This window comes from Heptranchias perlo, chromosome 29, assembly GCF_035084215.1.
Source record: "Heptranchias perlo isolate sHepPer1 chromosome 29, sHepPer1.hap1, whole genome shotgun sequence".
NCBI classification, from domain to species: Eukaryota; Metazoa; Chordata; class Chondrichthyes; order Hexanchiformes; family Hexanchidae; genus Heptranchias; species Heptranchias perlo.
The window spans coordinates 30,279,690-30,306,828 of record NC_090353.1 but is presented as its reverse complement, the minus strand read 5'-3'; the positions used below and the strand labels follow the sequence as shown (position 1 = coordinate 30,306,828).

Sequence of the window (27,139 nt, the reverse complement as noted above, 5' to 3'; positions counted from 1 at the left end):
ACATTTTCTGGCCTATGGGTGTGGTGGATGCTGAGTCTGTGGCACAGGCAGTGTAACCTGGTGGGAAGGCCTCGTGTGGACCTGCAGGCGAGAGGACTTTAGAGGCAAAGCCTTAGTCCAAGATAACAATAGGAAATAATCCCTTTAATTTAACAAAGTTTGCAAGCAGTGAAATATTTCTGCTCATCGGTCATAACCACCATTTTAAATCTGCAGCAACAGAAGAACAACGGTATTAGAAAACCTTATTCCACTGCGGCCTAGTTGTATTGCCACGGCAACACGTGGAGGTGAGATTCAACTTCAGGGGCCTCAAAATGAATGGTAGTGGATTGGCCGTCTGTTATACACCCTGCTCGATTTTCCTGTCCATTGACTTCAATGGAAATTGGGTGGGGTGTATTAGGGGCGACCGATCCGCCATTGCCCATTTTGTGCCCTAAGTTTTGTTTCACCCCCCCCACCATCCACCTCTGTATCTATAAGAGAGGAGCGTCAGTAATACAGAGTTGTTCCCAGGGACAGCTGCTTTTTGTGTTAAAACAGACCCAAATGGAACAAACCACTCCCCCGATCCCCAACGTTACTTTTCAAAAGTTATAAGCTGTAATCTGATCTTGGGGTTCAGGAGTTTTTTGGCTTCTGTGTTTGCCTGCATAAAAACAGCAACTGCACTTCAAAAAGTAATTCACTGGCTGTGAAGTGCTTTGGGACATCCCGAGGAATTTGAAAAGGCGTCATATAAATGCAAGTTCTGTCTTTCCATTTACTGTTGCACCATCTGAACCTTCCTCCATCGTTAAATTGTTGCCTTTTAATCACTCCCAAGTATCCTCTGTATAGAGATCTCAGGACACCTGTTACACCTTCCTGTAAATATTCAAAACATATGAAGAAGGTGGGCAGGAAAAGACCAGCTAGTCCACTGAGTTTTCCTCGCACAGTCAGGATGCCTTTCGCATCATGGTTCCCAACATCCCCCCTCCAACATCCGACAGCTGTGTAATTTCCTGGGAAAGGCAAATAAACAGATTTTTAAAAAAACACAAGGCCAATTTAGTGGGCCTGGCCCTTCCAGTATCTTTGATGCTTGTACTCACTGGGCTGATTGTGGGTGTGCTGGATGGTGTCTCTTGGTGATATATTTTGAAAACGATTATCTTGATGTGGATGCATTGGTGGTCTCTGTGTAGGGTGAATCCAGCCTGAAGAGAGAGGGGGGAGGGGGAAATAAAAAAAAAATCTATGTTTTGATCAGGAACACGAGAACCGTAACGCCATGCATCAATCCAATGAGTCGGTACGGAATGCCTGTGGTGAAGGCAGTTTCTCCATCCACCCTGCCATGCAGTAACCTCCCCAACTCTGTCGATGCCTGGAACTCTCCCTCATGAGCAGAGAAGGTGAAATACAGAATTATCTATCACTTACTGAATCAGGTGTTGTTGGAGCACGTATTAATCCTCAGGAAAGCTCTGGTCATGCTCTTTGAAACCTAGCACAAACTCTCCAAGGCATTTCTTGTGCCACTAGTGATTTTCAGAGTTATGCTCACAATTGCCTTTCATACAGTTGGTTGTGGCTGGTTCCTGTTATGAAAAATCTTATGGTCTGCACCCCCAGTCCAATTTCCCCCCTAATCCCACTTCACCTGAAGACTAGAACTGGCCTTGACCCACTGTGTGCAACGCCACAGGAGATCGGCTAGTACATTACATAGAATTACATTGAATTTACAGGGCAGAAACAGGCCATTTGGTCTAACTGGTCTATGCCGGTGTTTATGCTCCACACAAGCCTCCTCCCTCTCTACTTCATCTACCCCTTTCAGCATAACCTTCTATTCTTTTCTCCTTCGTGTGCTTATCTAGCTTTCCCTTAAATGCATCTATGCTAGTCGCCTCAACTACTCTTTGTGGTGGTGAGTTCCACATTCTAACCACTCTCTGGGTAAAGAAGTTTCTCCTGAATTCTCTATTGGATTTATTAGTGACTATCTTATATTAATGACTTCTAGTTTTGGACTCCCCCGCAAGTGGAAACATCTTCTCTACATCTACCCTATCAAACCCTTTCATTATCTTAAAGACCTCTATCAGGTCACCCCTCAGCCTTCCCTTTTCTAGAGAAAAGAGCACCAGCCTGATTAGTCTTTCCTGATAAGTATATCCCCTCAGTTCTGGTATCATTCTTGTGAATCTTTTTTTGCACCTTCTCTAATGCCTCTATATCCTTTTTATAATATGGAGACCAGAACTGTGCACAGTATTCCATGTGTTGTGAGGGAAGATGCCAAGGAAGGCAGGGGAAAAGAAAATGGAGGCCTGCTCTTGTGCGCTTCCTGGTGGTAACCTCAAGAGCAGCAGTGGCAAAGACCTGGCAGCAGGCTGACCACTTAGCCTCAAGGTGTAGAAAAAAAAAACGTGTGGTGTGATGGGACCTAAAAAGCAGTGAAGAACTTAATTGGAAAATATACCCCTGAAATAGGAAACTCAAATTCTAGCGATTTGTGTAGGTTTAAACAAATGCCAGCTACATACCTGGGTAGACATTTGGCTTTCTGGTAGTGGCGGTGGTGGTGATGGAGGCTGTGGTGGTGGTCCGTGCCCAGGGAAGATAGATGAGAGGAAGGTCAGCCTCGATAACAGCAGTCTCTGGCTGCCTCAGTGGACTATGGCCACCCTGGTAATGACTATAGCGCTCATTCGGAAGCCAGAACTCGTATTCAATACCCGAGTTTTCCTCTTGTAGGAGAACCTGTAATATACATTGACCGTTTCATGTTCCAGTGCTAGATCTCCTTGTGACAGCTGTATTCTACATGATTAAGAATGGATGGCATTGCAATGATCACATGACCTACCCTAATGGGGTGAAATTGCGTTGTGTGAAATTAGCATGGAAATTTTAATTTTATTCTGTATTAACTTCCTTTGCCTGCGACTTTGATGGAAGTCCATTAATAGATTAAGGCCTCCATTAAAATATGGGACAAAGGAAATTTCATGCAAATTAAAAAGAAGAAAGACTTGCATTTATATGACACCTTTCATGACCTCAGGACGTCCCAAAGGGCTTTACAGACAATTAAGTACTTTTTGAAGTGTAGTCACTGTTGTAGGAAACATGGCAGCCAATTTGCGCACAGCAAGGTTCCACAAACAGCAATGTGATAAATGACCAGTTAATCTGTTTTAGTGATGTTGATTGAGGGATAAATATTGCCAGGACATCAGGGGAAAGCTCTCCTTTGAAAATAGTGCTATGGGATCTTTAACATTCACCTGAGAGGGCAGATAACGCCTTGGATTAACGTCTCATCTGAAAGACAGTACCTCTGACAGTGCAGTGCTCCCTCAGAACTGTACTGGAGTGTCAGCCTAGATTTTACACTCAAGTCTTGGAGTGGGAGTTTGAAGCCACAACCTTCTATCTCAGAGGCAAGAGTGCTACCCACTGAACCATGGCTGACAATCCTACAATAACATTGCATGGCGTGATTTCACCCAATAATTTTTTTGTTATTTTTCCATCCAGTTAGCCCATTGCATCTATATTTTTCCTCCTTTAGTTGTGAAAGTCTGATAATCCAACCCATTGACTTTCCATAGACATTGTTACTGATGATCTTCCTTTGATCTGCTGGAGGTGCCTTTGGGTTGTGCGAAAAAGGTGCATAATAGAATTTGTAGAATTCTTAGCCACAGAGGGGTGGAAAGGACTTTCTTAAATCCTTCTGTGGGACTGCAAGCAAGGAGGGAGTCAGATAACCTATTATCCAGTGGAACTTTTGTATCTATTCACAGATTTCACTTCAAAAGCTGAAATTTAGCACAAGCCACCTGTGCAGTATACAGGGGGCATATTATCCACATGACTTGAGCTCAATGTCTTAATAATTATCGGGTGAAGTCACACTGCAATATTACTGTGCCGATGCTTAATAATTTGCATGAAGTTTCTTTGTCTGATATTTTAGTGGAGGTTTTAAGCTATTTACGGGCCTCTATCAAAATAGCAGGCAGAGGAAATTAGCAGGAATGAATTAAGTGCTTGCATGCTAATTTTGCACAGTGTGACTTCACCCCATTTAGCAAGGTATTGGGAGATGGTTTACACTGCAGCAGTGGTCAAGAATGGGGTAATGACTCAGGTGTATAGTTTGATCAGTCACTTAGTGAACAACAATAGATGAAGGAGTTTCATATGAATGCATTAAGCTTTTGTGTACTAATCTTTGCACTGCGTTATTTCAAGGCCAATGACTAAGATCTTTGCAGGGATATGGGGAAAGAGCAGGAGAGTGGGACTAATTGGGTAGCTCTTTCAAAGAGCCGGCACAGGCACGATGGGCCGAATGGCAGCCTTCTGTGCTGTATGATTCTATGATTCAAAAAGATAAGGTACTCATGTGTCTGGATGCTGACAAACCTGGAGGAAGATTTCTTCTGTTCAGTATTTGTAATAAGATTGTGTACACATTCTTCATACAGGTGTTTATGATTTTGTTATAGTTAACAGAAGGAATCTACAGCCCGAGAAACTATTCACTAATTTAATGGCTAAGTATGGTTTAATAGACGACATTTGTTTGAGAAGCTTTCTGCCTTTCACCTATTGAACCAGCATTGGTTTATTACCAAATCTCTAACTTGAGAGAACATTGACTTCAAGTAAACATGTTGTGTTAACAATTTTTTTTATTGTAAATTGATGAAGGCAGCAGAGGATAATTTTAGAAGTTTTAGTGAGTTGGGGAAAGCTTTGCTGTGGTCACCAGGGGAGCTGGAATGATTCGAAAGCCATGCAGGACACCACCTCAAAGGGACTGCAGGCCTGCCACACTTCCATACGTGTACAATTGTACTGTTACTTCCACCACTGTGAAAATACCACTGGTAGGAACTGTGCAAATAGTGACAGATGTGTAATAAATCACTCTACCACGATAAATAATCACCACACTTTTTACATGAAGATTTGTACCATCACATGGAGGTCCTCTGCTGTTGGTCCTGCTGCCTCGATGGACTCACGGTTGTTAGCAGAGCGCTTGTAGTGCACCTTGGTACCAGCGACGTCATATACCCCGGGCCAGTCTATAACCCAGTTCCCATTAATCACATAGTGATTCTTGCCATTTATTAAGGCTGGAGACAGAAAATTACAATCATTGTAATCAAAAATGCAATCACCCATAATCACTGCAATCAAAAGCACAATCGTCCATAATGGTAGCTTAGTATACTGACCATTAACACGCCACACTGGGGGACTGGGCAGTGCAATGGGTTAGACGCCTGTGGGACCCGGACTCAAATGAAGAGCAGACTGATGGGATTAAATTCAAGGCTGATTACTGGCCCGCAGTACAAAGTTGCCCCTAATGTGGGCACTAAATTGGCAATTTCTTCTCAGTGAGGCAATAGGATGTCTGGTGTGGGAAATGGAGAAATTTCAACAAAGTGGGTGCTCCTCTGAGGGTGGAGATGAGGCAGAGTTTTTCTCAACATCTGGACATTTTGGAGCTGACCTGGGAGTACTTGGGCTGCTGGTGGGTGCCCAAAATGGAAAGTATATAAATGTCACACTCAGTCCTAAATGTAGGCTGATATCTTGAATGGTATTTTACTTGGGAGAAGGATTTACAGATTTTTCTAATATACATTTTTAGGATTTTGAAGGTTACTGAAACTCAATTATCAGATTCCCTCTCAGGCGATATAGTTCCCCTGATTCTACAACTGGAGGGGCGAATGGTCCAACCTGTGGACATTTCCATGGGAGTCGCTAATGTCATCTCTTAGACTAACAAGGTGGAGCACTTGACCGAGAAAGAGCTCACCCCCGGCCCAGACCTCCTCCCACAAGTTTTTTCCTCCATTTCAGATGATTCCAGTCACATCGATGAAACCCACCGCCCAAGGGTACCCAACATACAAATGTCAGGTGGGATAAAGCTGTTGCTTCTGCTTTCTCAGCCTGCAGTCCAATGTTCCAGTTCTGTAGCTAAAGGTCTGTCCCACCAGAACCTTTTTAACCTAACAACTTACACAAGAGGAATCTGTACATGCTTCCAGGTAAGTCTTACTGAAGATGGCATGTTAATGATCAACATTTCCCCCCCTAAATCTGACATTTGCAGTTTATGGAACAAAGTCTTAAGCACTTTTCCCAACTGCATTTGCACTTAATTATTGGAAAATGCACTAAATCCATTAATGCCCCATAACAACAAAGGAAAATAGGGACAGGGAGCCCCTCGAGCCTGTTCTGCCATTCAATGAGATCATGGTTGATCCGTGACCTAACTCCATATACCTGCCTTAGCCCCACATCCCTTAATACCTTTGGTTAACAAAAGTCTATCAATTTCAGATTTAAAATTAACAATGGAGCTAGCATCAACTGCCGTTTGCACGTAGAAGTGTTTCCTAAATTCACTCCTGAAAGTCTTGGCTCTAATTTTTAGGCTATGCCCCCCCTAGTCCGAGACTCCCCAACCAGCGGAAATAGTTTCTCTCTATCTACCCTGTCATTTCCTCTATACTATCTTGAAAACTTCGATCAAATCACCCCTTAATGTTCTAAATTCCATGGAATACAACCCAAGTGACAAGCGCTCGCCAAATGCTTTCACCATCTACTGTTATCTGATTGCTTAGCTCACTCGGTCTGCCAAGTTAGAACTTGTTAGAAGCCACTGATGTGGAATATGGGACAGAAGAAATAATCTATTGGCTGAGATAGCTAATCGATTAAGACCACATGTGACACTTGTCAAGTTAGCTAAGTAACCCTGAGGAAGAACAGCCTTTCATGTTTTCGGATTGCCAGTATTTTCCCAGTCCACATTGGAGATCCAGGATTTTATACCAGTGTAAATGAAAACAATATTCCATACTTACACCATAGCACGCAGGGACCTGGAATTGCTTCAAACTCTAGCTCATTGTTACTGACACAGCAAAGGGAATGTTTTGTGGTCTTGACAACGGGTGGCCAATGTTCAATCACTTGTGAGCGATCCTTAATTCAACACTTACATTGGTTCCATTGCCTGTGGAATTGGTGGGAGCCTGCGCTGCGCTGGCTCTGCCCGCTTTCGACCTAAAATGGCAATCGGGGTACTATTTACGTCATAGGGCCCCAATTTCAATATTAAAGGCAGCATGAAACAGGCGGGCGCTTTGGTCACTCGGCGGTAGGCCCCTTGTAAAGTGGAGCTGGCTGCATTGTTGGTGTTAATGGGGTGGTAAGGTTATCGACCCCATTTTGAGGCTGTTATCACCCCATTAACGCCAGGCGAAGGCAGTCAAAATTAACCCCCCTTAACCTGACAGCATATTTGTGCATCCACATTTTTATTGGTCTATGATGTTGGTTCCCTAAGCATAGGGACGGTTTCACTGTGGAGTGCAATCAATGGCGGGGATCTGGGCATCTCCCGTTGTCTGCACTCCTATAACATAAAAGCACCTTAGATGGTTGAATGATAATATAAAACCTAGAAGAATGCACTAACAGTTGAAAGATAATGTCGGCTTGTTGAGGGATGTTTGAAGGGTGAGATAAATGGGTCTGAAGGATGAACAATATAGGCCTAATGCCTCCCTTTCATCTGTAGTCGCTTTGTGATCTTTGTGAGTGTTTTAAAATTAGTAATAGACTGAAAGGTCCTTGCCAGTTTATTTTGAGAAACAGAGATCAGAAGGGGAGAGCTAATGAGATTGCCCAGGAGGCAGAGAGACCAGAGGCCAATAATACAAACAAGCAACTTTTATCGATCTCTATAAATGCTTTGTGGGATTATTTACTTCAGGGCAGCAGAGGACTAGATAGATCAGTGCACCAGCATTGATTCCTGTGATATGTCGGCCAGAGAGGCGAGGAAGTAATTTAAAAATATCATCCAACTAATGTTTACATTAAAGGGGTGATTCTACAATCCAGTACTCTCAGTAGGGCATGCACCCTGGGAAACTGTAGCCATGAGCTGTGATTTTACATCCATGGACATAAAATCAGAGGCTGCTTGCCTGCGATTTCCTGCATTGCTCTCCCTGTGAGCACTGCTCCCCCCACTCCGGGAGTTCCGGATTGCAAATTCACCAAATCATATTTTGTCCACCACATGATCAAGTTTAAAAGACTCCCAGCTTTAAAATATTTTTGAACCACAATGAAGTAAAAACTACGAAGTAAAAAGATAAAATATTTATCTGCATTGAAATCAAGACACATCGCACTTCCTCCTACTTTAACTAAAATCTCAAAACTGTAGAACTCCTTATCTTCTTCACTCTTTCCTTCCTCCTACAAGCCACAGGTTTAAAAAAAAAATAACCTTGCTCTCATCTATCTCTATGATTTATCTCATCTGCTTGCCTCTTTTCAACCTTGGGTGTGTCCTGTACTATGGGCCTTGGTCTTTCACTTGGGTTTCGTCATTTAAAAAAAAATTCTTCTGTTCGACACTAACACACCTTAGGAACTAGTTAATGCAATCACAGTTATCAATAACAACAACTTGCATTTATATAGCGCCTTTAATGTAGTAAAACGTCCCAAGGTGCTTCACAGGGGCGATTATCAAAACAAGATTTGACACAGAACCACATAAGGAGATATTAGGACAGGTGACCAAAAGCTTGGTCAAAGAAGTAGGTTTTAAGGAGTGTCTTAAAGGAGAAGAGAGAGGTGGAGAGGTTTAGGGAGGGAATTCCAGAGCTTAAGGCCTCGGCAGCTATAAACGCGAGTGTTATTATGGCTTCTTATGAGTCTAAACAGCAGAGTTTACCAATTCTGAGCCTTGTGTTTTTTTAGAAGCATCTGCTGAACTTCTGAGGAACTGAGCTGGACTCTGGGATTCACAATACACGATAATGCATTTCACTGACAGCTCTGTAATATACTCACAACAGTCCCTTTGTTCCGGCAGTAAGAAATTCGACTTATTAATCATATGTATTTCAAAACCACTAATTACTGCTTTGTAAAAAAAACATTATCTCCAGTTGGTGGTCTGATAGCTCATGTGGCTGAGTGTTGCATTCCCAACCAGAAGGTCACAAGTTCAAGCCCCAGGATTGCTTGTTTCTCAATCTTGTTTATGCTAATATTGTCCATTTGTAGCATAGGGAAGTCAAGTATTTTGTCCCTCAGGGGAGGAAATTACACTTCCTGTTGTCTGGTGTATCACTGTTCCTGTACCACACTTGACAATATCACGTTGTCCCCAACCGCAAATTATTTATCACATAACAACCTTAATGCATGATGTACTCCCATTATTAATTAGGTCACTGATATTTACTTGGACAGAAAGGAAATGTCATATTAGTTTAACCACTATAAATGACTGTAGAAATACACCTTACCCTTATATAGCACCTTCATCGTAGTGAAATGAACCAAAGCGCTTCATAAAGGGATTGCATCAGCAGAGAGACTTTAGCGGAGTTGGCGGAAGGTGTGATTAAAGTGGTAGGTTCCGATGAGGCTCTTGAAGGTGGGAAGAGACATCACAAGCAGGAGGGATTTAGTGCACGGACATGATAGAGCAAGCCTATCTTTGGTTGGGGGAAGTGATTCTCCCCTCCCTAGCCCAGGGTTACTGGAGCTAATTGCAACACTGGAATTACAGCCCTGGCGGAAATCAGCTCACTTAGCACAGGGGAATTGGCAGCCAATTTGGCATGTACTGCTGCAGTAACCTTTGAACTCTTGTAATTTAGAGATTGACTTACCCAGGTAGTTCCTGCTGTTGTCCGTAACTTTGATGCTAGTGGCTCCCGCTGGGATCACAGTCACATTATTATAACCAAAGTAACCTAAGATTAGTTAGAAAAAATACTCATTAACTACCTGGTGCCAATTACCAAATGCATCACTGAGACTTCAGAAATCATACTGTGCATTATTTTGGAGGTTTGAAGTTTTACCAATCCAGAAAAATGCAATAAGTGATGATTTATTACACAAGTGTTAAACATGCATTTTACAGAACTGTGCAAAACATCCAACTATTAAAAATAAACCTGGAAATTCCTGTTGTGGACATCATAGAATCATAGAAAAGAACCATAGATCAGAACCATAGAATAGAACCATAAAACCATAGAATACAACCAAAGAACCATAAAATAGAACCACAGAATAGAACCATAAACCCATAAAATAGACCCATAGAATCATGAAACCAAAGAATAGAACCACAGAACCATTAAACCATAGAATAGAACTACAGAAGCTAACAGCACAGAAGGAGGCTATTCAGCACATCTTGTCTGTGCTGGCTCTTTGCAAGAGCAATCTAAAACTAATCCTACTGCCCCGATCTCTCCACATAGTCCTACACTTCCTCTGCTTCAAATATTTATACAATTTTCCCTTAGAAAATGCAATGGCCTCTCCCTCAACCATTCCCTGTAGCAAAGCATCTCATGCTCCAACAACCCTCTGTGTAAAGAAATTTCTCCCAACCTCTCTTGGTGACAATTTTAAATTGATGACCCCCTTATCACTCACTCCCTAACCAAGGGAAATAGTCTTTCACTATTCGCCCTATCAAAACCCTTCATAATTGAAAATACCTCTATTATCTCTTTCTGAACACCCTGTAGCCATCTTTGCTTCAGTGGAACTAATCCCAGTATCTCAAGTCTTTCCTTATATCCTGTTGAATTCTACCCTGAACGCTCTCTATGGCCTTCGTGTCTTTTCCATAATGGGGCACCCAAACCGGTGATTGTACAAAGACTTTTTTATATTAAATACGTTACTGCCTTTGTTAAGATAGCAGAGAGAAGTATTTGATAAGAGGAAGTTAAAGGTATGTATGAAAATATTGCAGGCAGGCATCTCTCGGCTTAAATTCATAAACACAGATTGTTAAATTATGTAGCTCTTAATAAATCAGAGGTTAATCTATCCGTTGTAAAATTTGAAAGGGCAGTAAGATTATATGAAAAGGGGCCATTTTATGTCATTTAAAAATAAATGGAGTCCATTTTTCTAATTTTTCAAATGCCAATTTGTTCTGGAAAAGTGTAATGAGAGTTAAGTGGCCGAGATACTAATGATTGGCTGCTAATCAGTTCTGATAATCAATAGAAATCCGGCATCAGGGCAGTATTTTTGTGGAAAGAAAAACTAGAAATATTGGGAACATTCAGCAGGTCAGTCAGCATCTGTAAAGAGAAACGGTTATGGCGTTTAGGCCTTAAGGGTAATGCAATCGCGTATCTTTATACTCTGTACAGGTGTTGACTGACCTGCTGTGCATTTCCAGCACTTTTTTGTTTTTATTTCAGATTGCCAGCATCATGCAGTTTTGCCTTTTTAAAAAAAATTATTTTTACTCTGGCGGAAAGGTCTGCACTGTTACTCTTGTGTCCCACAAGCTCTTTCGCGCTGCTCGCGGCATCGCGGTGTACCGCGGACTACTGGCGCCGACGGGAATTCCGATTCGGTTTTAGTCAAGGCATTCACCCATCGGGAATGTCAGGGCAATCACCAGAAGAGAGGAATGCTGCTCGGTAGACTCTCCGGACTAGGACGCAGGTGTTGTTCCGCCCACCGCATACCCCGCAGACATCCGTTCTGGCCTTCGACCCGAGGACACTGTCACAACCTACTTTCTGAAAAGCAGGAGAGAAAAAAAGAAACACACACCTAGTGATTCACCTCGCCAGTGCTGAGTGTTACAGTTAGTCAACAGTGAAAGAATCTTATACAAAAGGTGAGACAGTCGGGAGGGATTCATACATGCCTCAGTTACTCTGAAGGGTCTGTTCCCTATTCTGTGCACAGGGTTCACTTACAGGAAACAGATTTCCCCCTCAACCATCTCAGTGTAAAGCCTCCTGTTTATGTTTCATACAGTATTCAGCATTGATTGAAGAGTGCAAAGCACAGATAAGGGCTAATTCAGCATCTCCAGCAGGGAGCTACGCTTACAGTGAGCGCAGGCGAGAGAATTGGGCCTACCATGTTGTAGCCCTAGCTCCGACCTGTGCTCCCTTCGAGTGCGCCTCCCCGCTGGAAGCACGGGATGGCAGAATCAACCCTACAACTGACAGCAGCAGGAAGGGCTCCAGGTTCAATCCAGTTTAGGATCTCCCCTGATGGCTAAAATCACACTGCCTTGCGTGGAACTGAGTCACACAGAACCCCCGCCCCTCCACTGCAGTCTGTGCAGAGTTAGCTGTTCTCAGCCAGGGCAAAATAAATCCGGCCTCCGCATCCTTGGGGAATAAAACAGCCATGCTTCCTGGGTTGCTGTTCAGTGAGTCCTGGTTAAGACACGTTATGCTTTGGCTGTGCTGCCTTAATGGTTGAATAGCCTGCTGAATCTCACTGCCTGGGCTTGCATATTGCCACCTGAGTGAGATACAGGAGGGGTGTGCGGGCCTGTAGAACTGTACCTCAATGTGAGTGAAGGCCTTAAAGAGAGGAGAGGGAAGTAACTGGAACATTAGTTAGCAGTCCCTTTAAAAAATAGTTTTGTATTAAAATGTTTAAAGCTTTTTGATCATGTGTATTAAAGGATTTTACCAAGCAATAAAATGTTTTCATGTAAAAGTAGTAAAACATAATGAGCCAGAATTTACAGTAGCTGGCGAGCGAACGGTGCCTGCCATTCGTTAGACTTGCTTTTGCCCATATACTTCCCATGAGCTTTTGTGCTGGAAGTTAGAGGTGGTGCCCTCTACAGGGCATCTGGGACCTGTGTGAACAGGGCAAGCAACAGTGTATCTCCTTAAGCAATCAGATTGAAGAATCGTTAATGAACAGCACAGAGTCTGAACCAGGAAGTGTAAGTTAGAATAGTGAATTCAATGTCAAATCAGGTACAGAAAACAAAATAAAGAGAGGGAAAGAAAGATTGGATTAAGAGAGAGAGAGAGATAAGAGACAGAAAGAAAAAGTTAAAAAAACATTTTGTAAAGTTTTATTTAAAACATTTTTTTTAAAATCGCCAACAACAATTAAAAGCTGAAGGAATGAAACTCCACACTTGTAAAAATTAATTTTCAGTGCCAGAGAGGTAGTTTGACAGTAATTAAGACTTATCACGTTGTTAAAAAGGGTATGTAAGCTGAAAAAGACAAGCCCTGACTTTCCGTGGTGAGGTTAGTTTGTATCTGCCATGTAGGTACAGGAACTTCACACCGTTCAATGTATTTGAACGATGAGTCAGACAGCGAGATGTCATTTTCACGAAGCTGATGGCAAACGGCACATCGCGGATAGCAACTTCCGGATTTTTGTGTTTAACTCTGCACCTGCCCTCGGCTGAAGTTGCTGTCCGATTTGCACTGTTAGCCTCACCGTTATTCTGACAGTAAATTCAGGCCCATTGTAATAAACACAGGCAAATAAATTTGTCACTTCAGAAAGGGAAACAGAATTCCACACAATGAACTGCAAACCTTACTTTGAGATTCACTGGTTCTATGAGAAAAATAACCCACGGATATATCCATTTTCTGTAAGCTGCTCCCTTAAGGGTGCACTTACACCACAACAACACCAACAACTTGCATTTATACAGCGCCTTTAACGTAGTAAAATGTCCCAAGAAGCTTCACCGGAGCGATTATCAGGCATAAATTTGACACTGTTAATTCAGTGTGGAGTGGCTTAGGTTTCAGACCGATGCTAAACCTACTTAGTGTAAACCAGGTGTTAAGACCCAAACTAACTGCAAAGCAATGTGGAGTGAGATTACCTTGTCCAGGGAGTCTCATACAAGTGCCCAGTTCAGCCCTGACTCCACATTCAGTGTGCATTTACAGTATAACTAAGTGAAACCACTTCACACTGATGTTACAGTTATATTGTGTGCACCAGAACAGATTAATAAAACCTTAATAGTGTTAGTGACTTTGAAATCAGTCCCATATATCTGATGCAATAGACTGCTCTTAATGGATATATTGTACTATCTGTACAAGAATCTGTTTTTTCCCCCAGGCAAACAAAACGCCTCAGATAAAGAACTGTTATGTAGATATTAAAGCCTACATTGATTTTTGTTAAATGTACATATATATATTTCTTCCTATTTCTGTTTGCTTTAGTTTATCCCCTCCCCCCTTCTTGCTGTAATATTTTCCACAGATGCTGACAGCTCTCTGATACCTCACCCAAGAGATCGTTCTTCATGTGTGAATGCTAGCAGGCTAGTCGGCTGCGAGGGGCATCACATCTGAGCCCAATCCTGCCCTTGTCTGGTTCCTACACATGGGGGTGGGTAATTTTGACTTTGAGTGACAGTGTAAAATGGATGATATTGATCCAGCCGCCCGTTATACATCTCTCCCCTTTTTCATATCAATTGATTTCAAGATGTACAATGCACAGCTGAAATTATATCACCCGTTTTATACTATCGCCCAGAGTCAAAATTACCCCCACATGTAGTGAGGAGCGGGGACCTCAGCCCTGTTTCCCTTGAGTGTTTCTGAGATGTCGTTTTGTTGGGTAAGTTTCCAGCTAAGTCAGTCTGAAAAAAATGCCATAACGATGGCTGTAGGAGGAACGATTACAACGCAAGAGATACAGAAAAACACCGAACTGATATATCCTAATCTTGGCCACAATGGCAGTTTTAAACTGTGATCATTACAGACTTTGAGAATGGCAATTTACTCTGGGTGCACAGCCCCTGTATTCTCAAGTAGTCCCCACCACTGATATTCCACTGACGAGAAATGAAACCTGTTTGTTCTCAGTCAGATCAGCTGTCGAAGGCAATTAGCTGTTTATATTCAATGTGTTCACAATTATCAGTTCTCCGTTTATATTGTTTCTGGGAAAGTGCTCACCAGACATTGCCCACTGATACACATATCTGATGAGTCAGGGCTACACTTTGTCCCATCCAGAACTCGGCCAAACATGTAGTAGAAATTCTTTCCTTTGGCCAGGCAGTTGAGGTCACATTGATTGGGAGCTGTCAGAAAGAAAAATAAGAGAGCAAGGTTCAAGGTTCAAACTCATATAAACTCCATAGAAAACAGGAATGTACTAAATCAAACCCAAGTAAACCCCAATGTAGCAGATAGTTCAGCGATAGGCATGAAGCAAAGGTTGTTTTTATGTGTTGAGTGTTGGCATTGAGAGAGTTAAAGCCATTTGATCAAAGGTTCCTGGAGAGTGCTCTTCAGTCTTGTCTTTCCCTGCTACTGAATTAAGAACATAAGAAAGCCTGGATAGGGTAATAGAATCAGACATTAAAGGAATTTAATATTCATTTGGTTGCTGCCCTGCGTGAGTTGGAGAGCAAGAGAGATGAGCTTTGAAGGGTCAAAATGGTCTTTGCTTATTCTTTGCTGTTCCTTGTGCTCTTCTCATGGGGTCAAAATTCCTCTGGTCATTGCAAGTTGCAACATCGTAAATGTGTCTGTAAAGATTTCCTCTGCTCGGTATTTCTTGCAAAATCGTAAACACGTTCTTTTATAATGAGTTTACAATCTTGCTAGAGATAATGAACAGAGGAAATCTTCACTGACACATTTACAGTCTCACCAGAGAAGAATTGTTACCCCAAATGACACAGCTCTAACTTAGATAAGTATAATATAGACGGCCATTAGGGGCAGTTCATCTGCCAGTTTCTCCACTTCTTTTAATACCACCGAGTTGATTTCCATGTGATAATTTAAACCAGGTTTTGGTGTATGACTATTCATAGGAATGGTACTTTTTAACAACTGTGTGTACAGAAGTTATATCATTGTTATTTATACACTAGATTAGGTGGACAGGAGTTATCATTGTTATCTGTACACTAGGTGTACAGGAGTTATATCATTGTTATTTGTACTCCAGGTGTACAGGAGTTATATCATTATTATTTGTACACTAAATTAGGCATACAGGTATTCATATAGATGCAGTATCAAGAGCGACATTGTTCTGATAACATGCTATCGTACCCCATCTGCAACCTCAGAAGGCCCTCACATCATTTGGATCCCAGTGGCTTTCATGATTCCACTGTGCTGTAATTTGGGAGAATGTTCCACACTTACCCCCATAGAATGGCAGCCACTGGTGATTCACCATATTGCCCTGGAGTGGTTTGTTGTTATAAAGTGAACATTGAATCTTTCGAAAATCAATGGATCCTGGAGGACAGTCCTGTGAAAATTGTGTCAACGCTTAAATCACTAACAGAAACCTGGTCACAAACCCGCACAATAAAAACAACTTGCATTTAAACAGCACCTTTTAATGGTGAAAAACATCCCACAGCAATTCACAAAGGAGTAATCAAAAATAAATGCTGGTGGGCCAAAGAAGGAGATGTTAGGCGGGGTGACCAAAAGCTTGGTTGAAGAGGTGGATTTTAAGGAGGGTCTTAATGGAAGAGGGTGGTGGAGAGATGGGGGGGAGGGGTCAGGGTGGGATTTCGAGAGTGTGGGGGCTTGGTGGCTGAAGGCATGGCCGCCAATGGTGTGGCAAAGGGAGGGGAGATACACAAGAAGTCAAAGTCAGAGGAACTGAGAATTCAGAAGGGGGTGGTTGTGGGGGGGGGAGGATGTTGTAGGGTTGTAGGAGGTTACAGAGTTATGGAGGAGTGAATCCATGGCGGGATTTAAACATGAAGATGAGAATTTTTAAATTTGAAGTGTTGGCAGTGAGGGAAACAATGTAGGGTAGTGAGGGGTGATGGGTGAATAGGATTTGGTGCGGGATAGGATACGGCCAGCAGAGTTTTGGATAAGCTGAAGTTTACAAAGGGTGGAGGATGGGTGGTGGCCAGAACAGCATTGGAATAGTTGAGTCTGGAGGTGACAAAGGCATGGATGAGATTTTCAGCAGCAGATGGGCTGAGATAGTTTTGGAGGTGGGAGATGTTATGGAGTTAGACGTGTAGCTTGATGTCGAATTTTAAATTGGATGTATTGAGGGACCGAGAGTCAATATAAGTCAGCGAGGTCGGGGTGATAGGTGAATGGGACATTGTGGGATAGAAAAGGGGGAGCAGAGTTTTGGATAAATAATGTGGGATGGAGTCCCTTTGAAAGATATGAAGAGCATTCAGTGCTGAAACTGATCCATCAAAAATGTACTCACCAGTATGTTACATACTCTGTACTGCCTCTGATCACCCTGACAAACCTCTGTATGAGAGAACCTGGCAATTGAAAACAAACAAACCGAGGACTTATTGGATTCATTGAAGGAGCACAGCCATATTTCTGTAACAAAATCAAACTTTTAAGTATTGAGTTGTCACCATGACAAATTCTCTCATGAGATACTTCTCAAGTTCGGGCAGTGGTGTAGAAAGACATGACAACAACAACAACAACAACAACAACAACTCACATTTATACCTTTGACGTGGTAAAACATCCCAAGGTGCTTGACAGGAGCGTAATCAAACAAACTTTGACACGAGCCACATAAGGACAGGTGACCAAAAGTTTGGTCAAAGAGGTAGGTTTTAAGGTGCATCTTAAAGGAGGAGAGAGGGGTAGCAAGGCGGAGAGGTTTATGGAGGGAATTCCAGAGCTTAGGCCCTGGGCATATGAAGACATGGCCGCCAATGGTGGAACGAAGAAAATCGGGGATGCGCAAGAGGTCAGAATTGGAGGAGCACAGAGATCTCAAAGGGTTGTAGGGCTGGAGGTGGTTACAGAGAGCGAGGTGATGAAGTGACGACTGATGAAGTGATAACGCCACTGAGTTGCTCACTGCATCTTCAAATCCAAATGACTTTTTAATAAAATTTTTCTTCTCTCTGCTCCTGAAGACAGCTCATTGCTGGGATTCAGGTTCCACTACGGATGGCGACCCTCCTCTGGCACCTTACCCAAGTGCCCATTCTTCATATGTGACCCTCGACGGTGAGTATCTGACTATTCAACCTTGTGGGGCCATGGGTGCTGACCACCCTCAGGTACCTCCCTTAGTGGCTATTCTTCATATGTGACTCTAGATAGTGACTGTCTGAGAGTTATTCACTCATAAGGGGCCGTACACAAAACTCCAATTCTGTCCTCCATGTCCACACATGCACATTTCGCAGCAAAGAGTCATTGGATAGCGATCATAAGTAGCTGATTTTTTTATCCCCTTGTTTGGCTCAGTGCCCTGACTGCCCAATCTAATTTAAGATCAATGAATAGTGCAGACCAAAAGAAAGAAAGACTTGCATTTATATAGCGTCTTTCATGACCTCAGGACATCCTAAAACACTTTTACAGCCAATGAGGTACTTTTGAAGAGTAGTCACCGTTGTAATGTAGGAAACACAGCAGCCAATTTGCGCATAGCAAGGTCGCACAAACAGCAATGTGATAATGACCAGATAATCCCAGATAATCTGTTTTGGAGATGTTGGTTGAGAGATAAATATTGGCCAGGACACCGGGGAGAACTCCCCTGCCCCTCTTCGAATAGTGCCATGAGATCTTTTACATGCAGGGGCAGACTGGGCCTCGGTTTAACATCTCATGCAATGTATAAGACATCTCATCAGACCAGAGAATGAATGCTGGCCAGTCCATTTACCAAGTGAGCCAACTTGGGGGGAGCTCTCTTTCATCGCAGTTTCAAAAATTCCAAATTAAAATTGCATTCCAAAAAGTTTGTACCAAAGCAGTTACAACATGTGCTACAGCATCAACCAGTGCCAGGCAGCCAACACAAGTCTTCAGAGAAGATCGGTCGATTTTGTTCCAGAAACACGGTCTACTTAAAGACTGGGCGACATTACCCCTTTAAGAACTGTTTGTTAATTCCATGAACATTTCAATTGAGAATTATCCCTGCGGTTGTACATTTCTCTCCAATGCATTCATAAAAAGTTACAGAGACTTATTTTTGCAGATGTTATTTGAAGGAAATGATGCGCACAGTTTGAATTCTCAAAATGGTTTTCCAAAGGGATATTAACCAGTTCATTAATCATTGAAATCACTGTTGCTTCCTCTGGGAAGCAACAAAGTAGGTAATTTAGGTTTATTCCTCAGCTTATACTTTCCTACTATAAAGAAATTCGAGCCCCAGTTAACTCAAAAGTTGCAGGTCTCTGTTCTGATTTCATTCTACTGAAATACTGGAGTATGGAAGCGCCTGGAGTTGTATCTGTGGCTGATGTATTAGTAGTTTAAGAATGTTATTTTCCAGTTACCTTGCTCCTCTCCTGATGGACATTGACCACCCTTTGGCACCTCATCCAAGGAGCCATTCTTCATTGGATAACGATGAGGAACTGAAACCCTGGCTGATATCCCCTCCACCCACCAATTCAATCCAGGGCACTGAGGTCAATTATAACACTGAACCGCTGTCCCAGCTGAGATCAGTTAATTCAACACAGACCACTTGGACGTTTCCTTTTAACTACTAGGACTGGGAATCCATGAGCAGTTTGCTTGATCGACAGCCCATCCACCACCTTAAAAATCCACTTCCTCCACCATGGCTGCAGTGTGTATAATCTACAGGATGCACTGCAGCAACTCGCTAAGGCTCTTTTAATAGCTCCTCCCAAACCAGCGAACCCTACCACCTAGGAGATCAAGGGCAGCAAGTGCATGGGGACAGCATCACCTCCACGTTCCCCTCCAAGTCACACACCATCCTGACTTGGACTTATATCGCTGTTCCTTCATCGTAGCTTTGTCAAAATCCTGGAACTAAGAAACTTACCTAACAGCACTGTGGGAGTACCTTCCCCAAACGGACTGCAGCGGTTCAAGAAGGTGGCTCACGACCACCTTCTCAAGGGCGACTAGGAAAAGGCAATAAATGCTGGCCTTGCTAGTGACGCCCACATCCCAAGAATGAATTTTAAAAATCAATTCAGAACATGATGCACTTCCACCTTAATATCTCTGATGACCAATTCAAATTTTCAATCCTCCAAAATTGCTGCAAACCTAACTTGCTTTTGCGCTGTTAAATCTTTTTATAACAAACAGTGTGACAAATTGGGTAAATATTGAAAGGTTATTTTCACAATTCTGTGACTAGGTAATAGGAAGGCATAAATATAGGATTAGTACTAGATGCATAAAGGAAGAGGTACGAAGAACTTTTTTCACACAAAGGGTTATTCGAATATGAAGCTATTGATGTTGAGTCAATCACGACATTTAAGAAGGAAAATATTAAAGGGCACAGAGAAAAGGGCAATGAAATGAGATTAGAGTAGATAGCTCCAATGGGAGAGCTAGCACCAGCACAGGTAGGAATAGCTTCCTTATGTACCATCTACTCCTGTTCATTCAAAATCAATTTTTTTGAGTTTAAAAGGTTATGGGGTGCTCTAATCAAGGTGTTTAAAAGGATTCGATACGGTAGATACAGAGAAGCTATTTCCTGTGGTGTGGGAATCCAGAATAAAAGGACAAAACCTTAAAATTAGAGCTAGACCATTCAGGAGTCAAATCAGGAAGCACTTTTTCACACAAAGGGTAGTGGAAATTTGGAATTCTCTCCCACAAAAGGCTATGGATGGTGGGTCAATTGAAATTTTAAAGACTGAGGTCGACAGACTTTTATTAGGTAAGGGTATCAAAGAATATAGATCAAAGGCGGGTAAATGGAGTTGGGGGGGAGGTGTATAGGTCAGCCATGATCTAACTGAATGCCGGAACAGGTTCGAGGGGCTGATTGGCCTACTGCTGTTGCTGTGTTCCTAATTTTGCTCGAATTAAGCAATTTCAACAAAACGACACAAGGTGTTTTGCATAATTTCAATTTGGATTAACAAGTGATTTGAATTAAGTAACTTTGAATAAGGAGACTACTATGCTTTTGTAACTTTTTTGCTTGAATTCTCTCTTCATAAAAGGACAAACTACCTCAGACTTTTATTTTTAACACCACTTTTAAAAAAAATTGTATTCCATTTCTATCTTACATACAACTATAGTAAGCAATTCAAAATGTTAATTGGATAAACCCTCCCTTTGCACTTTTGTAAATATTTTAAAATTTCAATCACAGATCATGAAACACCTGCAAAATGATTTTGATTTGGCCAAAATTTGCCTCCCCATTGTAACCAACTGACCCGAGGTGGCACAGAGGAGTAAGTAGCTGTCAAATAACGTAATAGTTAATTGGACTAACTTATAGAACACCATGCAATACATAGAGTGAAACTTTATTACTATTGGTCAAATGTCCATGTCCACATTCTCACTCAGATCCAAACTATTGCAGTGCACAATTTCTGCCACAAGATGACACTCCAGCGAGTTACCACTGTGTGAAAACTCTAGCATGTTTCCAGTGGTGGGGGTAGGGTACTGTAGCACTACAGTGCAATATGGAATCTGTTTAATGTCGGCCTGGATCAGCACTGGTTAAGTCCAATATACTAGTGGGAAATATGTACAGTACAGACAAAAGTTCTGGCCACATACCTCAAACACCGCCTGATCCGGAAGGATGCTCCTCCACCACAAGTGCTGGAACAAGCACTCCAGCTCCCCCATGGTGACCACTCATTGGACCATGACTGGCGGCGTTGACGCACTTTGTTCAACCACTGAGATCTTCTTAGCTTCTGATTCGCAGCCTACTTGTGGAAACAGCCATAAATAAAACTATTGAGTCAATCAGTACATCCAAGGTGAAGCTTTCAAATCTATTACATCAGTGGAACTGGAGCTATATGTGTCTCATACACTGCAATTTCCCTTTAAAGTTATATTTTTCAAAGTGGTATGGGGTATTAGCAGAGTCTTCACCTTTTTGCACCCGGTGTCAGTATCCAGGAAAGGTATAGCATGAGTAAGATGCAGAGTATGTCATAGAATCAGACAGCACAAAAGGAGGCCATTTGGCCCATCGTGCCTGTGCCGGCTCTTTGAAAGAGCTATCCAATTGGTCCCACTTCTCCGCTCTTTCACCATAGCCTGGCAAATTCTTCCTTTTCAATTATATATTTAATTCCCTTTTGAAAGTTATATTGAATCTGCTTCCACCATCCTTTCAGGCAGCACATTCCAGATCATAACCACTCTGTAAAAAAAAAACTTCTCGTCATCTACCCTCTGGTTCTTTTGCCAATTGCCTTAAATCTGTGTCCTCTGGTTACCGACCCTCCTCCCAGTGGAAATAGTTTCTCCTTATTTATTCTATCAAAAACCCCTTGTAATTTTGAACACTGCTATTAAATCTCCCCATGACTTTCTCTGCTCTAAGGAGAGCAATCAATAACTGAAGTCCCTTATCTTTGCACCTTCCAATTGGAACAACCAACTTCTTGCTGTTCCTGAGCCTAGTCCTGAAGCAAGACATGTTTTACCACACAATAGCTAGCTTCATGACACACTGTTTCTGAGAATAAAGCACTGGATCATTGTGTTTGGGCACTCGGCCTTGAATCATGGTATACTATCCAATGAAAGCAATGAACATCAGCGGTGCTGGGAGCTAAGGTTAACAGCCAAGATCTCATGCTCCACTGCCCATGCCTTGGAAACATCATGCAGATGGAAACTCCTCCAGACTAGTAATTTTATGTTAAAAATGTCTCATTTTATAAATATATTTAAAAAAGCAAAAGTGGCATTGAACATTTTAAAGATGGATTTATTCAAGATTACAACCATTATGGGACTTATCTCAGAATGTTCCATTGTTACATGGTATTATGGGGTGTGCTTTTCATTGTGCTAATGCACTCATGCTAAATCCCACACTGTTGATGTTGGAAGATATACCAATGAAAGCAAAGCCATCATTACTTTTTATTGGTTAAATTTGGTCAGAGACTTTTCAATGCAATTCTTCTGAACGCTCAAAACTCCAGAGATAAAACTCAGGGTACATCGTCCTGACATGGTAAGGGATCTCCCCGTGCTTCCAAACTCCTAGAGTTTGAATAGGGTTGGAATTGGGGCCTGGGTTCATACTTATTCTTCATTGGGAAGCGGGTTTGGCTTAGACTGAGAATTCCTGTTGCTTTTTCCTCTTCCAAGTCCTCACGCTGTGGTATCCCGAGATGCCTCACCCACCTGCTGGAAGGAAATTCAAATGGCTGTCTCCAGGACTGTGAAATCAGCATCTTAACTACGATGTTTGAGTTGATAATGAAATGAGCCTTGAGGACACCCTGGTGTTCCCCTATAATATGTTTTAGCTTTAAGTCATATGTAATGGACCATTAACACCCTACATTACACACTGTGATGTAGTAGGCCGATAAGCTTTTAACATCAGACATAAATAAAATATTATACTCAAGCACCTACCACATACACGGAAGAGAGGGTGAAATAGAAGTATATCAAATTCACGCTGCTTTTTGATCATCTTTCCAACTGCATTCCTTGTTACACGCACATACCTGTTTCAATCTCTCCCTATCATTCCAAACTGTCAATTAATCCTTTCAGTGCCACAGACAGGTTTATTCACCCAGGCACTGGCCTCTTCTGTGTTTTGGTGCAAATTTTTATGCCTCAGATTTGATCTGGTTACATCTATGATGCATCCATCATAATCTTCAACATCTGGGCTTTCTATTGGTTGAAAACCTAGCCTCTAAAGGTGATTATCAGCCAATTAAAACTCATCTTTGCCCCGAGCTCCTTCTTGCTCCACATCAAGGTATGTTAAAAACTAAAAAACTTACCTTTTTTTCCATGACCTCCAGCGGTGCCTTTAAGGACCGCTGGTTGGATCGTTGTAGCACTAAAAGAACTAGCCAGAGCATACATGGCCTATACACGGCCTAGTTTTTCACAAATATTGTGGAAAGGTCCTGGAACAGGCTCAGGACCCTTCTTTGCACATTTAAATTGCAGCTGCCAGCGATGCCTAAAAACAGTGCGAACCAATATGGCAGAAGACATGCCGCTGGTGCAGATTGGGCAAAGAAACTTATGCCCACCTGCAAAATGGGCGTAAAGCATACCAATTTCTCCCCCCATTGAGTTATGTGCTTATTCTAGCTCCACAGGGGTAATGTTACAATAAGATAGCTTCTCCTGATTTATTACTGTAATGTTAGTGTTTATTGGAGGAGGGTAAGGGGATGAGGGTGGTAAGGGAGATGAGTAAGTCATCAGAGATTGGCTTGTCAGCGATTGAGACCTCAAGTGCATATCCACAACGATGATATGGGTGGGTGGGGGGGGGGCTTCATATGAAGGGCTAGATTAAGGGAAGGTAGTTTTTGAGCTGATTTTTTAAAAAATTGGCTAGATCATGGAGACAGACATTTCCCTGGTCAGCAGTCTAAGGTTTAAATGCTGACTGACATTCTGATTTAGACAACTTGCTTAAGGGTGATGGTTCTTACCTCTCTTTTTAAATCCTCATGCCCCCACCAAGCCCACATTAACTTCTTTACCGAGATCCCCTCCCCTCTCTTCCCTCAGCCTCTGCATCAAGGAACTCTTCATCCTCGATGATTACAAATCTACACTTTAAAACTCCTAGTCCCCTCTCCTCTCACCATTATATTCCTGTCTTACCTCACTATCACCCTTCATATAAACTCTCTGACCCAACTCCCCGGTCACTTGCTCAACTTTGTCATCTCACATAGCCTCTCTGCATCTGAGGTCGTGACCATTGACAAGGCATTCTCTGTCCATTTCTTTGTCTCCCTTACCACCCTCATTCCTCTATTCTCCTCCAATCCCACAATTCTCACATTCTGCCTATGCAAAAAACTCTTCCCAACACCCTCACAAACTCACTCACAAAATCTCAACTCACGTTCCGCTCTCCACCCATGCTGTTGACCACTCTCTCGTCTCTGCCATCAATGGCCTTGTACCCAGCAAATCAATCACTGTCCTCCACCCAAGTGACTCCCTTTGATATAACTTCATCTTTGCTCCCTTTTTAATCAAATGGATGCTCACTCAAGCGTACCTGGTACACAACTGATCTAGTCATCAATCACAATAACTAGCTCGACCACATCTAGCATTAATTTGCTTCACTCACCTCAGCCAAAACCACCGATCACTGAAGAATCGTCCAGGTGAGCAAGAACAACCCCATGCACCATTTTTTCATGGCCTTCTTAAAGCCCTCTCCCCGTGCCTTCCATCATCACCTTAAACATCAAATGTGAGGAGCGTGCCAATTTCTTTGTCTCCTTAGGACATTTCATTATGTTAAAGGTGATATATAAATACAAATTGTTGTTGTTGAAATTAACAATAAAGTCACACCTTTAGTTCTTACTTTAGCCTACCTGGTAACCTAGTCAGCAAAGGACAAATATATCTGTTATCCCCTCCCCCATTAAAATTAATGGATATCAAGAAAGGAGTCAGTGGAGGAGAACATCTGTAGATATTCAGCACCAGGGCCAAAGCCCTGGCTAGACACAGGAGAATGGACCCCTTACATCCTCTCTCAGACACAAAAGAAACAGATACCTCTGACTGCAACCACTGTGGAAACCACATGGAACAAATGCAAATAGAGGGCTTTCATTTTTTTTAAATCGTTCATGAGATGTGGGCGTCGCTGGCGAGGCCGGCATTTATTGCCCATCCCTAACTGCCCTTGAGAAGGTGGTGGTGAGCCGCCTTCTTGAACTGCTGCACTCCGTGTGGTGAAGGTTCTCCCACAGTGCTGTTAGGTAGGGAGTTCCAGGATTTTGACCACTATGAATACAGGGATAGCCATGCCTTCATAGTGGTCTCTTGAATATTTGGCTGGGCAGTACAATCCAGCTACTAACACTACAAGCCGACGAAGAAACCTGCAGCTGCAAGTAGTTTTATCATTTTACAGCCTTCGCGCTGCTGTGCATGCACCCATTGAACAACAAAATAATGGCAGAATGCCTCAATGCAGTTTTCAACTTAATGGGACAGGGCCGCCCAATCTAGGCCTAAAATTAGGGTTTTCTCCTCAAATCTGTATTAACCTAGTTCATCTGTTACGATGCTAATTCAGAATGCATCCAATTGGGAATGCAGATATGTGTGTAGAACAACTGGAAGGGAAAAAAAATAACTTCTTCCAATTTAAACAGACTACCTTCTCTCCTGTGGAAGGTTATGATTACTCCCTGAGGATCACAATTTCTTACATGTACGGATTGCGCTAGTGATTTAAGAGGCATGGCTGTCCCAGCATTCATAGTGGTACGAAAACCCTTCATTAAAAACTCTAGCATCAATTCTAGTAACAAAAACCATGGCCAGGCCTGCTGCAAAGAGAGAAAGACAAACACAGAAAAAGAAAGGGAGAGAGAGAAACACAAAGGAAAGAGAGAGAGAGAAACACAGGGAAAAAGAAGATAAGAAGAAAGAGCCAAGTAGAATACATCTGGCCATCCCCTGCAGCCCATGTGCCAGAAGCAGTTCGCTAGTTTTAGGCGTATTTATGTTTTTGGCATGAGTGACCTCAGATATAGGGCCTGTGGCTGTAAAGCTCACACCTAGGATCTGCCCAATGTTGACAGCTCTTGAGTTTAAATAGAACTAGCCTGGAGACAAATAAACAGATGCGCCAAATTTGGGGAACGATTGCCAACAGACTGAATGGTTTTCTCAAGTCACAGCATGGTGTGGTGCTGATTTGTGGTTCAATTTTAATCTGAATAACGCAGACCTGAAGAACCCGCGCACCAAGGAGAAGAAAGTACGGAATATTTTTCTGTTTGTCCTTGTACATGCGACAAAAACTACACAGATCAACAAAAGCATAAAATGCTGATGCATTTGGGTAAGGATTTTAAAGTTCCAAGAGAAATTGAATCATTAACATGTAACTTGATGAAGAAATATAAATATTGTTGGGTATTCCAATCTTTTATAACTCACTTCTAGATACAAACAATTAAAAAAAAATTCTAGTCTTCAAGCTGCCTCACACTGTTGTATCCTTGCTGAGAGAGCAGGCATGTAGCTTACTCTCACCTCTTGGTCTTTGACATATCTATATATTATTACAAACAATTTTACTTGAAATTGTTGGACTATAACTTGGTGTTGTAAAATTGTTTACAATTGTCAACCCCAGTCCATCACCGGCATCTCCACATCATATATTATTACAAATCTTGTAGAAGACACGCACTTGCTGTCCACAAACCTGACTTCCTGTTGTACTGATTTTTGGTCACGCTTTTCTGTCAACATTCCTATGTAATCATTTCTCATTCAGTTTTGTTATGTCA

General features: G+C 42.2%; 1 protein-coding gene across 1 annotated transcript in view; it reads right to left on the bottom strand.

The window, feature by feature from the left end:
* LOC137299558 (ADAMTS-like protein 5) overlaps positions 1 to 27,139 on the bottom strand; it is an 84,443-nt gene that overhangs the window by 5,736 nt on the left and 51,568 nt on the right. Inside the window, exons 3-11 of the mRNA XM_067968385.1 lie at positions 21,402 to 21,556; positions 17,092 to 17,152; positions 16,044 to 16,152; positions 14,835 to 14,962; positions 11,519 to 11,642; positions 9,750 to 9,833; positions 4,987 to 5,150; positions 2,541 to 2,757; positions 1,101 to 1,205 (exon numbers count right to left, since the gene is read on the bottom strand). Coding sequence (XP_067824486.1) covers positions 1,101 to 1,205; positions 2,541 to 2,757; positions 4,987 to 5,150; positions 9,750 to 9,833; positions 11,519 to 11,642; positions 14,835 to 14,962; positions 16,044 to 16,152; positions 17,092 to 17,152; positions 21,402 to 21,556 — 1,147 coding nt within the window. The remainder of the gene's footprint in view (positions 1 to 1,100; positions 1,206 to 2,540; positions 2,758 to 4,986; positions 5,151 to 9,749; positions 9,834 to 11,518; positions 11,643 to 14,834; positions 14,963 to 16,043; positions 16,153 to 17,091; positions 17,153 to 21,401; positions 21,557 to 27,139) is intronic.